The sequence below is a fragment of the Scyliorhinus torazame genome, chromosome 4 (genome assembly GCF_047496885.1).
Source record: "Scyliorhinus torazame isolate Kashiwa2021f chromosome 4, sScyTor2.1, whole genome shotgun sequence".
Classification (NCBI taxonomy): Eukaryota; Metazoa; Chordata; class Chondrichthyes; order Carcharhiniformes; family Scyliorhinidae; genus Scyliorhinus; species Scyliorhinus torazame.
The window spans coordinates 107707203-107721080 of NC_092710.1; the positions used below are offsets into that span (position 1 = coordinate 107707203).

At 47.7% G+C, this 13878-nt stretch overlaps 1 protein-coding gene across 1 annotated transcript in view; it reads left to right on the plus strand.

The window, feature by feature from the left end:
• col21a1 (collagen, type XXI, alpha 1) overlaps nt 1-13878 on the plus strand; it is a 485509-nt gene that overhangs the window by 296790 nt on the left and 174841 nt on the right. Inside the window, exon 19 of the mRNA XM_072498439.1 lies at nt 9498-9551. Coding sequence (XP_072354540.1) covers nt 9498-9551 — 54 coding nt within the window. The remainder of the gene's footprint in view (nt 1-9497; nt 9552-13878) is intronic.

Genomic DNA, 13878 nt, shown 5'->3' on the forward strand with positions numbered 1-13878 from the left:
AAATGTTTTGTTAACCAGTCAAAGTGGTGAAAGTTCTTTTTTCTTGTGGAAATTTGCCTGGATTTTGCCATTTTAATGATAGCAAATCAGCACATGCTGTGAATACAGCTATAAAATTGACAGTAACTAATAGCATCAGAACTTGCACAGTTTTATGGAAATCCAGAAGTTGCTTTTAGTAATCCCTGCTCCTCTACAGGGTTAAGGTTCGCACAAATGGAAATGTTCTAAAATCTGTTGAATTATAATTAACATTTTTACGTTATTGGTCTCACTGTAAAAAATGTGAATGAGATATAAATGGGTAATTTAATGGCACACTAAGCTTATAATTATTGATATGCAACCTCTCTGGTCTGGAAAAGAAACATTCTTATATTTATGGAATGATCATTTCTCCACAAATTTTAAAAATAAAATGAAATTACTTTCATCTTCTATCTTAATCTAATGTGTATGGCTGTGTAGCTCCCAATCTTCTTTTTTCTATTTGTAAAATTATTACAAAGTGGAGATAATGGGCGAAATTCTCCTGAAACGGCGCGATGTCCGCCGACTGGCGCCCAAAACGGCGCCAATCAGACGGGCATCGCGCCGCACCAAAGGAGCGGAATGCTCCGCATCTTTGGGGGCCGAGCCCCAACATTGAGGGGCTAGGCCGACGCCGGAGGGATTTCCGCCCCGCCAGCTGGCGGAAACGGCCTTTGTTGCCCCGCCAGCTGGCGCGGAAATGACATCTCCGGGCGCCGCATGTGCGGGAGCGTCAGCGGCCGCTGACAGTTTCCCACGCATGCGCAGTGGAGGGAGTCTCTTCTGCCTCCGCCATGGTGGAGACCGTGGCGGAGGTAGAATGGAAAGAGTGCCCCCACGGCACAGGCCCGCCCGCGGATCGGTGGGCCCCGATCGCGGGCCAGGCCACCGTGGGGGCACCCCACGGGGCCAGATCGCCCCGTGCCCCCCCCAGGACCCCGGAGCCCGCCCACGCCACCTTGTACCGCCGTTCAAAAGGCAGTTTAATCCACGCCGGCGGGACAGGCAATTTATCAGCGGGACTTCGGCCCATCCGGGCCGGACAATCCAGCGGGGGGGCCCGCCAACCGGCGCGGCCCGATTCCCGCCCCCGCTGAATATCCGGTGCCGGAGACTTCGGCAACCAGCGGGGGCGGGATTCACGCCAGCCCCCGGCGATTCTCCGACCCGGCAGGGGGTCGGAGAATGACGCCCAATGAGTCGTTTATTTCCCTGTTTGCTGTCTGCACAAATTCTTCAATGTGATTGGCTAATTAGCCTGTTTAATTATATAATTGCTGCTTGCTGGAGTTGGCTTTGAATCAAATGTGTCAGGAGATATGCCACATAGATTTTGTTCATGGGCAGTTTTCTCTGAGGTCAGCAATGAGCAGCGTCGCTTTGATGCACATTGCAAAATCGGGGCATCTTCTATTAACAAGTTTCTAATTTCATTGCGCAGTGCACAGGTGGATTCTTTGCCCTAAATTGGCTAATGTTTAATTAAGTGGGCTCAGTAAATTAATGAGAATATAGGGAAAGTGATTGAAAACAATTATTGTGCACGTTTAGATGTTTTTTGGTGATACAAATGGAGGGAAAAGTTTTAACAGCATTCAACAGCCACATCAGTGGATTTATTTTTCAAGATGAAAGAAACTCCACACTGTTAATTCATTATCCAAAGTTTTAGGATTTGTGCTTCGACTCCAATAGGGATTTGGGATGAACTAAGAGAAATTCATATCTGTAATGAATGGACTGTAATAAATGAACATAACTTCAAAATAAATATTCAAATCGTAGAATGGTTACAGCACAGAAGCACTTTCAGCCCATTGTTTCTGTACCGAGCGTCTGAAAGAGCAACTCACCTGTAGTACTTCGCTGCCTTTTCCCCGGAGCCCTGCAAATTTTTCTCCAGATTATGATCCAATTCCCTTTTTAAAAAAAAAAAAAATGTTTATTAAGAATTTTTAAACAGAATTTTCAACCATATAACCCCCCCCCCCCCCCCCCGTAACAAAAAAGAAGAAAAAACTCACATAGCAAGACATAAACATGTCAAATCAATATGATACAACTCTGTACATTGGATTCGTCCCGTACATATCAGTTTTCCGGATTGTTTATGTTTTTCTTGCTCAGATGCCCCCCCGAAGAACGCCCCTTCCCTATCCCTCCCTTCCCTCCCCCCCCCCCCCCACAGAAAGAGATGTCCACCCACCCCCCCCCCCCCCCCCCCCCCCCCCCCCCCCGGGTTGCTGCTGCTGTCGACCGAACTCCATCTAACGCTCCGCTTGATAGACTAGGAACGGTTGCCACCGCCTGGAGAACCCCTGCACAGACCCTCTCAGGGCAAACTTTATCCTTTCCAACCTGAGAAACCCTGCCATATCATTTATCCAGGCTTCCACACTGGGGGGCTTCGCATCTTTCCACACTAACAAGATCCTTCGCCGGGCTACCAGGGACGCAAAGGCCAGAATGCCGGCCTCTTTCACTTCCTGCACTCCCGGCTCGTCCGCTACTCCAAATAGTGCTAGCCCCCAGCTTGGCTTGACCTAGACTTTCACCACCTTAGATACTGTTCTCGCAACTCCCCTCCAGAACCCATCCAGTGCCGGGCATGACCAAAACATATGGACATGGTTCGCCGGGCTTCCTTGAGCACCTCCCACATCTGTCCTCCACCTCAAAGAACCTACTCAGCCGTCTCCCCCATCATATGCGCTCTGTGAACAACCTTAAATTGTATCAGGCTAAACCTGGCACACGAGGAAGAGGAATTAACCCTACTTAGGGCATCAGCCCACAGCCACTCCTCAATATCCTCCCCCAGCTCCTCTTCCCATTTACCCTTCAGCTCCTCTACCAAAGCCTCCCCCTCTTCTTCCATCTCCTGGTATATCGCCGACACCTTGCCCTCTCCGACCCATAGGCCCGAAATCACCCTGTCTTGAATCCCCTGTGCCGGGAGCAGCGGGAATTCCCTCACCTGCCGCCTCACAAACGCCCTCACTTGCATGTACCTGAAAGCATTTCCCGGGTTTAGTCCAAATTTCTCCTCCAGCGCCCCTAAGCTCGCAAACATCCCATCGATGAACAGGTCCCCCATTCTTCTAATCCCTGCCTGATACCAGCTCTGAAACCCCCATCCATCCTTCCCGGGACAAACCGATGGTTATCTCCGATCGGGGACCACACCGAGGCTCCCATCGCGCACCTATGTCGTCTCCACTGCCCCCAGATCTTTAGCATTGCCGCCACCACCGGACTCGTGGTGTACCTTGTCGGCGAGAGCAGCAGCGGTGCCGTCATCAGCGCCCCCAGGCTCGTTCCTTTGCAGGACGCCATCTCCAACCTCTTCCATGCCTTACCCTCTCCCTCCATCACCCACTTACGGATCATCGCCACATTGGCTGCCCAGTAGTAGGCACCCAGATTCGGCAACGCCAGCCCTCCTCTATCTCTACTACGCTCCAGGAACCCCCTCCTTACCCTCGGGGTCTTGCTCGCCCACACTAATCCCATAATGGTCCTGCTTACCCTCTTAAAAAAGGCCTTGGTGATCACAATTGGGAGGCATTGGAATACAAAATGAAACCTCGGGAGGACCACCATTTTAATCGACTGTACCATGCCCGCTATCGAGAGTGGCAACATGTGCCACCTTTTAAAGTCCTCCTCCATCCGTTCCACCAGCCGCGTCAAATTAAGTTTGTGCAGTGCCCCCCAGCTCCTAGCTACCTGGATCCCCAAGTATCGAAAGCTCCTTTCCGCCCTCCTCAACGGTAGGTCATCTATCCCTCTTCCCTGATCCCCCGGATGCACCACAAAGAGCTCACTCTTTCCCACATTGAGCTTATAGCCCGAGAAGTCCCCAAACTCCCTTAGGATCTGCATGAACTCAACCATCCCCTCCACTGGATCCACCACATACAGCAACAGATCGTCTGCGTACAGCGACACTCGATGCTCCTCTCCCCCTCGGACCACCCCCCTCCATTTCCCCGACTCCCTTAACGCCATGGCCAAAGGTTCAATTGATAATGCAAACAGCAGGGGGGACAGGGGGCACCCCTGCCTCGTCCTTCGATACAGCTGGAAATACTCCGACCTCCGCCGGTTCGTGACCACACTCGCCACCGGGGCTCTATACAGGAGCTTAACCCAACTAATAAACCCTCCCCCGAACCCAAACCTCCTCAACACTTCCCAGAGATACTCCCACGCGACTCGGTCAAAGGCCTTCTCCGCGTCCATAGCTGCCACTATCTCCGCCTCTCCCTCCACCGATGGCATCATAATCACATTCAGTAGCCTCTGCACATTGGTATTTAGCTGCCTGCCCTTTACAAATCCCGTCTGGTCCTCGTGAATCACCCCCGGGACACAGTCCTCAATCCTCATAGCGGACATATTTGCCAGCAACTTAGCATCTACGTTGAGGAGTGAGATCGGCCTATACGACCAGGATTGCAGTGGGTCCTTATCCCGCTTCAGGATCAAAGAGATCGTCGCCTCCGACATTGTCGGGGGCAGGGTTCCCCCTCTCCCTGAGTAGTCCCTCATCAGGGGCCTCTGCATATCTCCTGTCCACTCTCAAAATCTCCCCCACTAACCTCTCCCTTTCCCTGCCCTCTCTCTTCTCCCTATGAGCCCTGATAGAGATTAACTCTCCCCTAACCACCGCCTTCAGCACCTCCCATACTACTCCCACCTGCACCTCCCCGTTGTCGTTGGCCTCCAGATACCTTTCGATGCACCCCCGCACCCTCCCGCACACTTCCACGTCTGCCAACAGTCCCACATACAACCGGTACAGCGGGCGTAGGTCCCTCTCCTCCCCTAGCTCTAATTCCACCCAGTGCGGGGCGTGGTCTGAAATGGCTATGGCCGAATACTCCGTCCCCTCCACTTTCGAGATCAATGCCCTGCCCAGAACAAAAAAATCTATCCGGGAGTAGGCCTTGTGTACATGGGAGAAAAAAGAGAATTCTCTGGCCAAAGGCCTGGCAAATCTCCACGGATCTACTCCCCCCATCTGGTCCATAAACCCCCTGAGCACCTTGACTGCAGCCGGCCTCTTTCCGGTCCTGGATCTGGAGCTATCCAGTGCTGGGTCCAACACCGTGTTGAAGTCCCCACCCATTATCAAACTTCCTACCTCCAAGTCCGGAATACGCCCCAACATACGTTTCATGAATCCAGCGTCGTCCCAATTCGGGGCGTATACATTTACCAATACCACCCCCGTCCCCTGCAATCTACCACTCACCATCACGTATCGGCCTCCGTTGTCCACCACTATATTCTTGGCCTCAAACAACACCCGCTTCCCCACCAGTATTGCCACCCCTCTATTCTTCGCATCCAGCCCAGAATGGAACACCTGTCCTACCCATCCCTTTCTTAACCTGACCTGATCTGCCACCTTCAGATGTGTCTCCTTAAGCATGACCACGTCTGCCTTCAGTCCCTTTAAGTGCGCGAACACTCGGGCCCTCTTAACCGGCCCATTTAGGTCTCTCACATTCCACGTGATCAGCCGGATTGGGGGGCTACCCACCCGCGCCCCCCCCCGCCGACTAGCCATCTCCTATTTTAGGCCAGTCCCGTGCCCGCATCTCCCGCACCCTCCAGTCCCCCAGACGGGGAACCCCCGCCCCGACCACCTCTTCCATTTTCAGTTCCCCCTTGGCTATATCAGCAGCAACCCTATTGTCCCCCCCCTCTCCCCCCTCCCCACCCCGCCCCCCCCCCACCCCCGCTAGATCCAAATCTAGCTCTTTTGCTCCCCCCATAATACTTCCGTAAGTCAGCTGACTCCTGCTGACCCCGGCTTCCCCCGCCTTCCCGTTGACCCCCCCGTGTGGAAATCCCTCCTCCTCCTCGCGCTCCTCCATTCCCCCCCCTCCCTAGCGCAGGAAAAAGCCCGCGCTTTCCTAAGCCAGCCCCGCCCCCTGTGGCGCAGCTCCTGTTGCGGCCTTATCCTAATTCCCCCATCCCTGAGTCTCACCTCCCTCCAGCACCGACGCCCACATTCCTCACTGTCCCCCCGTCAAAAACTCTTCCCCCATCCCCAGCCATCGTCCCATCCATAAAACATTCTTTACCCATATTTACAACCCTGTATACAGTCAACATCTCCCCCACTGCCACAGCCCCTCAGTTCGAGTCCAATTTTTCCGTTTGGATAAAAGCCAAAGCCTCTTCTGGCGTTTCGAAATAGTGGTGTCGGTCCTGGTACGTGACCCACAGTCGCGCTGGCTGCAGCATTCCGAATCCCACCCTTTTTTTATGCAGCACCGCTTTGGCCCGATTGAAGCCAGCTCTCCTCTTTGCCACCTCCGCGCTCCAGTCCTGGTAGACTCGGATCACCGCATTCTCCCATCTGCTGCTCCGCTCCTTCTTGGCCCATCTCAGGACACTCTGTCTGTCCGCGAAGCGATGGAACCTCGCCACTATCGCCCTTGGCGGCTCGCCAGCCTTGGGTCTCCTCGCCAGGACCCGGTGAGCCCCTTCTAGCTCCAGGGGGCTCGGAGAGGCCTCCGCACCCATCAGCGAATGGAGCATCGTGCTCACATACTCCCCGGCATCAGCCCCCTCCACTCCTTCGGGGAGGCCCAGAATCCGGAGATTCTTCCTCCGCGACCTGTTCTCCAGGACTTCGAATCTCTCGGCCCACCGCTTGTGCAGCGCCTCGTGCGCCTTCATCTTCAACACCAGGCCCAAGATCTCATCCTCGTTCTCATTAGTTTTTTCCTTCACCTCTCGGAGCTCTATCGCCTGGGCCTTCTGGGTCGCCTTCAGCCCCTCGATCGCCGACAGCATTGGCGCCAGCACCTCCTTTTTAAGCTCCTCCACGCAGCGCCTGAGAAACCCCTGCTGGTGCGGCCCCCATGCTGCTCGATCTCCGCCCTCCGCCATCTTGTATTCTCCCCCTTGTTTCTGCCGCTGCTCCAAAGCCTCTTTTTTTGTCCCTCCACTTCTAGTCACCTCCATACATAACGGAAGGGGGACCTTACTTCACCTTCCCACACGGGATTAGATCAAAAAAGTTCCGTTGGGGCTCCTCCGGAGAGCCCAAAAGTCCGTTCTAGCGGGAGCTGCCGAAATGTGCGGCTTCGCTCCGCATCGCCGCAACCGGAAGTCATGATCCAATTCTCTTTGAAAGTCACGATTGAGTCTGCCTCCACAACACTTTCAGTGCATTCCAGATCCGAACCACTCACTGCATAAAACCTTTTTTGAACGGGTGGCACAATGGTTAGCATCCCACCATCCCAGGTCCACATTGCCATGGGGATAGGTTCCAAGAGAGGAGGAACTGAAGGAGCTGCAGCATTTCATGCAGTAAGGTAGAGAAAGGACACTTCAAACTTGAACAGAACTGAAATAATAAATGGATACAATTGCCAGGCCACCATTTTGGGGTGCAAACCCTTTCCCAGGGTAGCCTGGTAACAGCTGTCATCAGGTAAGTTGGGGGGGGAGTGTATTTAAAGACTGCATGGACCACTGGCTCCCAGTCTGCCACCAGCCGGCCGTTTCCAGGTAGATGCCCTACGCCTAATCCTGTCTCGTCCTGAAGATTGACTGAAATTTTCCAGTTGGTCTCTAATAATTGGCCTTTAATTGGCTTTATTTGGCTACCTGCTGCTTCTTTCCAATCATTCATGATGTGGGCATTGCATGCAAAGCGAGCATTGTTGCGCATCTCTAACTGTACTCGAGAAAGTGATGGTGAGCCACCTTCATGAACTGCACAATCCATGAGGTGTAGGTACATTATTATGATCGAGAGGGAGAGGGGCCCATTAACTTTTAAAAAGAAACTTGAACTTCCAGTTATTAACTGAAAGCATTACATCACATTGTTTCACATTTAAATTTTTTTTAAATCACATGAATTTAGCAATGAAAGTAAAACTAATTTAACACTATAGGCATGAAGTAACACATTGCGTCCGGCGAGGATCCGTATCTCCTTTTGGCCCTCCAGCTTTGACAGACTTCCTACCGTCCTTAATTGGACAGCAAGCATGTCCTCTGGCCACACATTTTGAAGTTCACCGCTGGGTGACAGCTCCTGACACAGTAAGTAATCAGGAACCCTATTTGAGCCCAAAGATAGGATCCTGACCAAAAATGCTAAATCGTGCCCTAGATGTCAGACTCTTTTAGCTTTGCCTATAAGGACCTAGTTGGCAAAGTTAACAAGCCATATTTTGTTTAACCATAGTTATATGCCAATAGTCAGACTTACCCTTGCATATTTTACTTTTTTGATTTTTTTTTTACATGGCAAATTGCTGAAAATAACATTTGGCACCTGATTGAACAGACTGAAGGATTGAGAAATAAACTATAGCTTATTAACCAAACAGATTGAAAGCTTGAGAAGTAAACGGAGAGAAGAGTAGATTAGGACCAATGCCTGAAATGGTGATAATTAACAATTGTAATAATTAATTTCCCACACAAGAGTTTGATTATTAGTAATTAACACTTATGTTATTAAAAGGGTACTTTCTGAAAAGACTTTAGTTCCTGCGGTGAGTTTAGTTCATAACTACTACACTAACAAAACAACTTTGTACCATTCAACACATTTCAATGGAGAAATAAAATGTTTTTATGAAGCTAATGGGGGCAACAACATAAACAGCAACTTTTAAGCTTACATCTTACCCTCTTCTTTGCTTTACCATTTGTCTATTATTAATGGCCTCAGCCATTTTGACAGTACAATCTGGCCCCATATGTGATGTAATACTGAACGATACCAGCTCAAGAATCCCAGGTTTTGTTGCCAATCTGTATTAAGTGAACAGATCTCGGTCATAAAGCAATTGGCTTGTTTTAATATAATTGAGCATTGCTGATATATTATACCTTTCTCAAAGCAAATTACTACTACGAATGAGCATGGTATCAGAAAATGAATGTGGAGTTAAACAGGTGGCAAGGTGGTTAGCACTGCTGCTTCACAACACCAGGGACCCGGATTCAATTCTGGCCTTGAGTGACTGTGTGGAGCTGGCAGGTTTTTCCTGTATCTGCTTGGGTTTCGTCCAGGTATTGCAGTTTCCTCCCACACTCCAAAGTTGTGCAGGTTAGGTGGATTGGGCGTGCTAAATTTCCCCTTAGTGTCCAAAGATGTGCACATTAGGCGGGGTTATGGGGATAGGGCAGGGAGGTGGGTCTAGGTAATATGCTCTTTCAGAGGGTCGCGCGCAGACTCGATGGTCCGAATGACCTCCTTGTGCACTGTAGGGATTCTATGAGTGAAAAGTCGCAATGAGTGTAGTTTGCTACTCATAGAGCTTACACTGTTTAATATTCTCACTTTATTTAGCTTGGGTGTTTAGCTTGGGTGTGAGGGAAAAGAATATAATCCAAAGCGGCAAATGGTTTGAATTATATTGCTAAAAGTCCAGTAAAGAAAAATGTAAATATCCATGTGTTTCTTTATATTTTAGGGAGAACCTGGAACGGTCGGTTTCCCAGGATTGGATGGAATAGCAGGACTACCTGTAAGTACATTTAGAACATAACGTTAGAAATTCAGCTCATCTGTACTTTAAGCAGCTTCTTTCCTTAGATGCCATGGGCATGTAATTGACCTTCATCTGTCGCACAAACTGGGCAATGCTAAATCATTAACTTGTTTTATATGCCATCTAATTTCCATGCTGGTTATAGAGTGAGCTGCCAGCCCATTATTGCTCATTTTGATGTGACTATCAAAAAACAATTTCAACTACCGGCACACCCTGACTTCCAAGCCGCAATTGCAAATAATTACTTTGAAATGCAATAACTTGCTATGTGAGTGAATGTGTCAGCTATTTTGTACTCAGAAAGATCAACAATAAATTTATCTATTTCTGGAGATGCTGGTTGATGAAACATATTGGTCAGAACATAGGGTGATCTCTCTATTCTTCTTCCAAATATTGCTGAAGGGCTTTTAGTATCTACTTTTCGATTTTTAGAGCAGTCAGATTGCATTAATAAATGCATTGAATGTTACACAGAAGATTTGAACTTCGTCGTAGGATTTCATGACCATGGATTCAAGAAGAAATTGACACTTGAAAAATCTGAACCCCAAACACTGGTTAAAAAATATTTTTAAAAGGAGAATCTCGTAGCAGGAATGGAATCTATTTTTTCACTGATTGGAAGTGACTTTGTTATTTTTATTTACTAAGAAAGATCAAGATTCAAAGAAATCAGTGAAGGAGAGGTAATTGCGTCAAGCGGAGGTGTCAATTAAAATCTATCATTACAGAACACAAGAATCAGGTGTACTCTCAAGCCTGCTCCGCCACTTGATAAGATCAGGGTTGATCTGATTGTTGCCTCAACTCCATTTTCCTGTCTGCCCCATAACCCTTGTCAATCAAACTCTGTCTAATTCAGTGTTGAATTTATTCAATGACTGCTTTCTGGGGAAGAGAATTTCACAAACTAATGATCCTCTGAGAGAAAGAATTCTCATCTCAGTCTTAAATGGAAGAGCCCTTATTTTTAAACTAATTATAGCACGATTAATTAAGTGCCTGAGACTTCACAGGTGCAAGAAGGACATTATTTCAAGCTGGGCAGTACGAGATGCTTTTAATACTCACTTTCATGTCTGCAATCCCAAACACAAGTCATCTTAAGAGTATCTCTTCTGGCATTATAGAGTGGAAATCGCAGATGTGACGAGTTTTTGCTGTGCTGTACAATAGCTGGTTGTACATTTCAACAGGAGGTTTGGGGGGGGGGGGACAGGGGTGGATTTGGGTGATGGTTGTAGTGGCAAAGACCACAGCAAAGTGGACAAATTATTCCTCCGCTCAGTCGATAGGTATTCCATCTGGAATCCTTTTATGTTTAAATTCTATGCTTTAAGGATTGACAATGACCAAATTCTCCTGTCTTTACTACTGTCAGATACATATTGCTGACAGACACTCAGGATGTAACTTGGGCAACGACCAGATCAAAGGAGGCAGAAGAAGCATCCAACAAGTCTCCCCACTTCTGGGACCACCAGCAATGAATATTGCTGAAAAATGACAAGGGAATGGAATTTTTCCATTTCTTGGCAACAGGCGGGAAAAATGGGGTTGAAGCCGCCAGCCCCAGCATATCATTTGGCTGATTGTGAAAAGAAAGTAAAGGGGCTAGTTCCATAACACTGACACTTTTTTAAAAAAGTCAAAATTGAAGACCCCTACCCCTCGAACACCCTCCCTTGCAACTCCACCCAAGAATGGCAGTGCTGGGGGCATATTATTATTTTTTTAAATTTAGGGTACCCAATTCATTTTTTCCAATTGAGGGGCAATTTAGCATGACAAATCCACCTAACCTGCACATCTTTGGGTTGTGGGGGTGAAACTCACACAGACACGGGGAGAATGTGCAAACTCCACACAGACAGTGACCCAGGGCTGGGATTTGAACCCGGGCCCTCAGCGCCATAGTCCTAGTGCTAACCACTGCGCCACGTGCCGCCCCTCCGGGGGCATATTAGATATGTTTTCGTGATTGGACAATATTTTCTAAATAATCTTTAGTGTGCTAAAAATTCCGCTGACAACCAAGCTAAGATTGTCAGTCAGGTTCACAATGTGGCACATTTGCATGTACTGGAAATTATAAATATTAGCACATGGGGCCCTGTTGTTTGAAAGTATATATTTACACATTGCACCTGTTTCGGCTAAACAAAATAAGTGATAGCCATTTGCTGTATCATCGCTCAGGGCAATGCCTTGACCAATGAAAGTCAAGCTGCCTGGTTTAGATTCAAATAAAACTTGTCAGTTAACTGACAGTCACCGTCAACTGGTGCATTGTCCATGGCAAAGCCTCAATCAATCAGAGTCCACTTGCCAACCAATCAGCACCCTCTTATGTAGGAAAATGTTGTTGTTTTCCCTGACATTGGTATTCTTGCAATTGTCCTGATGAGTGCAATATAAAAAGCTTCAACAAAATATCTTTTTCAGAAATACTCAAATTCTGTACTATCAAATGACTATTAGAAATGATTTTTTATTGGCAGATCCTTAACTGGATTACTTTCTTGTTTGGGTTGGTGAATAGCAGGGGGAATTATAGCTTCTGAAAGCAGAAGGTTGGCTTACCTCCATGCATAGCAAGTGTCCACCAGATCCAAGATAAAGGGTGAGGAAACACCCAGCCTCCCAGTCCCCTCCCTGATTATGCAAGTTCTGCACTGCACTACACATATTTCCACTGGCTTGTCATAATAAATAGACTCAAGCAAGGTACTCGCAAAGCCAAACAACTGAAAGCAGTATCGAGCCATTTCAAACCCAGTTCAGGCCAAGCTCCTTGTACTCATTCAGTTCCTTTAATGGTTTGTTTTAATGTAATTGTCTTTTCCTTCAAACCTGTAACCTTGAAGGCAACCAAAACGATTCCATAACATTTGTACTAACTTAGGCCGAGCGCCTGATTTTAAGTTGGCCAGTTTTTAAAACTATTATTATTGGATTAAAGGATGACTACCGATATAAAACTAGACAAAATGGTTAATTTTTCCTATCATTTCCCTAGTACATAATTCTGTCATCAGAACATCCAATTGTACTTTGAAAACCCTATTTTTTTTAGCCTGCACTATATTAACCCATTTGGTTAACTGTTCCATTTATCTTAAAGAAATGAGGGGGTTGGATTCTCCAGTCCCCAGCCGTATGTTTCTCAGCAGTGAGCCATTTGCAGGTGCTTGGATTCTCTCATCGCGCTGCTTGTCAATGGGATTTCCCATTGAAGCCACGCCTCACTGCCAGGAAACCCTTGCCATGATCGTAATTCATGATTTATTTAGATTTGTTTTTACTTAACTTCTATTTTATTGGTAGGTGTTGAACAAATATTAAAAGTGGACAAATATCCAGGTCCAGATGAATTGTGTCCCCGGCTGCTGTGGGAGGCCGGGGCTCTGACCCAAATTTTTAATTTCTCTCTGGTCACAGGGGAGTTGCCAGAGGACTGGAGAACAGCTAATGTTGTCCCACTATTTAAGAAAGGTTGTAGAGACATGCCAGGAACTACAGAACAGCGAGTCTCACATCAGTGGTTGGGTAACTACTGGAGAAGATTCTGAAGGGGAGAATCTATCTCCACTTGGAGAGGCAAGGTTTGATCAGGAATAGTCAGCATGGCTTTGTCAGAGGGAGGTCATGCCTAACAAATTTGATTGAATTTTTTAAGCCCATAACTAAGTGTGCAGATGAGAGTAGTGCAGTTGACTTAGTGTACATGAATTTTAGCAAAGCCTTTGACAAGGTTCCACATGGGAGACTTATTGACAAAACAAATGCACAAAGGGTACAGGGTGATTTGATAAGGTGAATTCATAATTGGCTTAACGGTAGGACACAGAGGGCGATGATAGAAGGATGCTTTAGTATCTGGAAGCCAGATTCCAGTGGCTTACCACAGAGATCTGTGCTGGGCTCCCTATTGTTTGTCATTTATATAAATGACATAGATGACTATGTGGAGGATAGGATCAGTAAGTTTGTGGCTGGCACAAATATTGGCCGGTGGTTAACAGTGAGGTTGAGTGTCTTGAGTTACAAAAAGATAGAGACAGGATGGTCAAATGGGCGGATAAGTGGCAGATGGAATTTAACACTGAAAAGTGTGGTGTTGGGTGCTCTGGTGCACAGATGAGCCAACACAGTTGTATGTGGTACAACTCTATTTTATTTTAACTCTTATATACAGTTCGTTCTGGATACTCTGCACGTGCTGTCTCCCTGAGTGTGTCGAGTAGCAGGTCTGTCCTTGTCCTTGTCTCCATCTAATACTGACCACCAGGTGTCG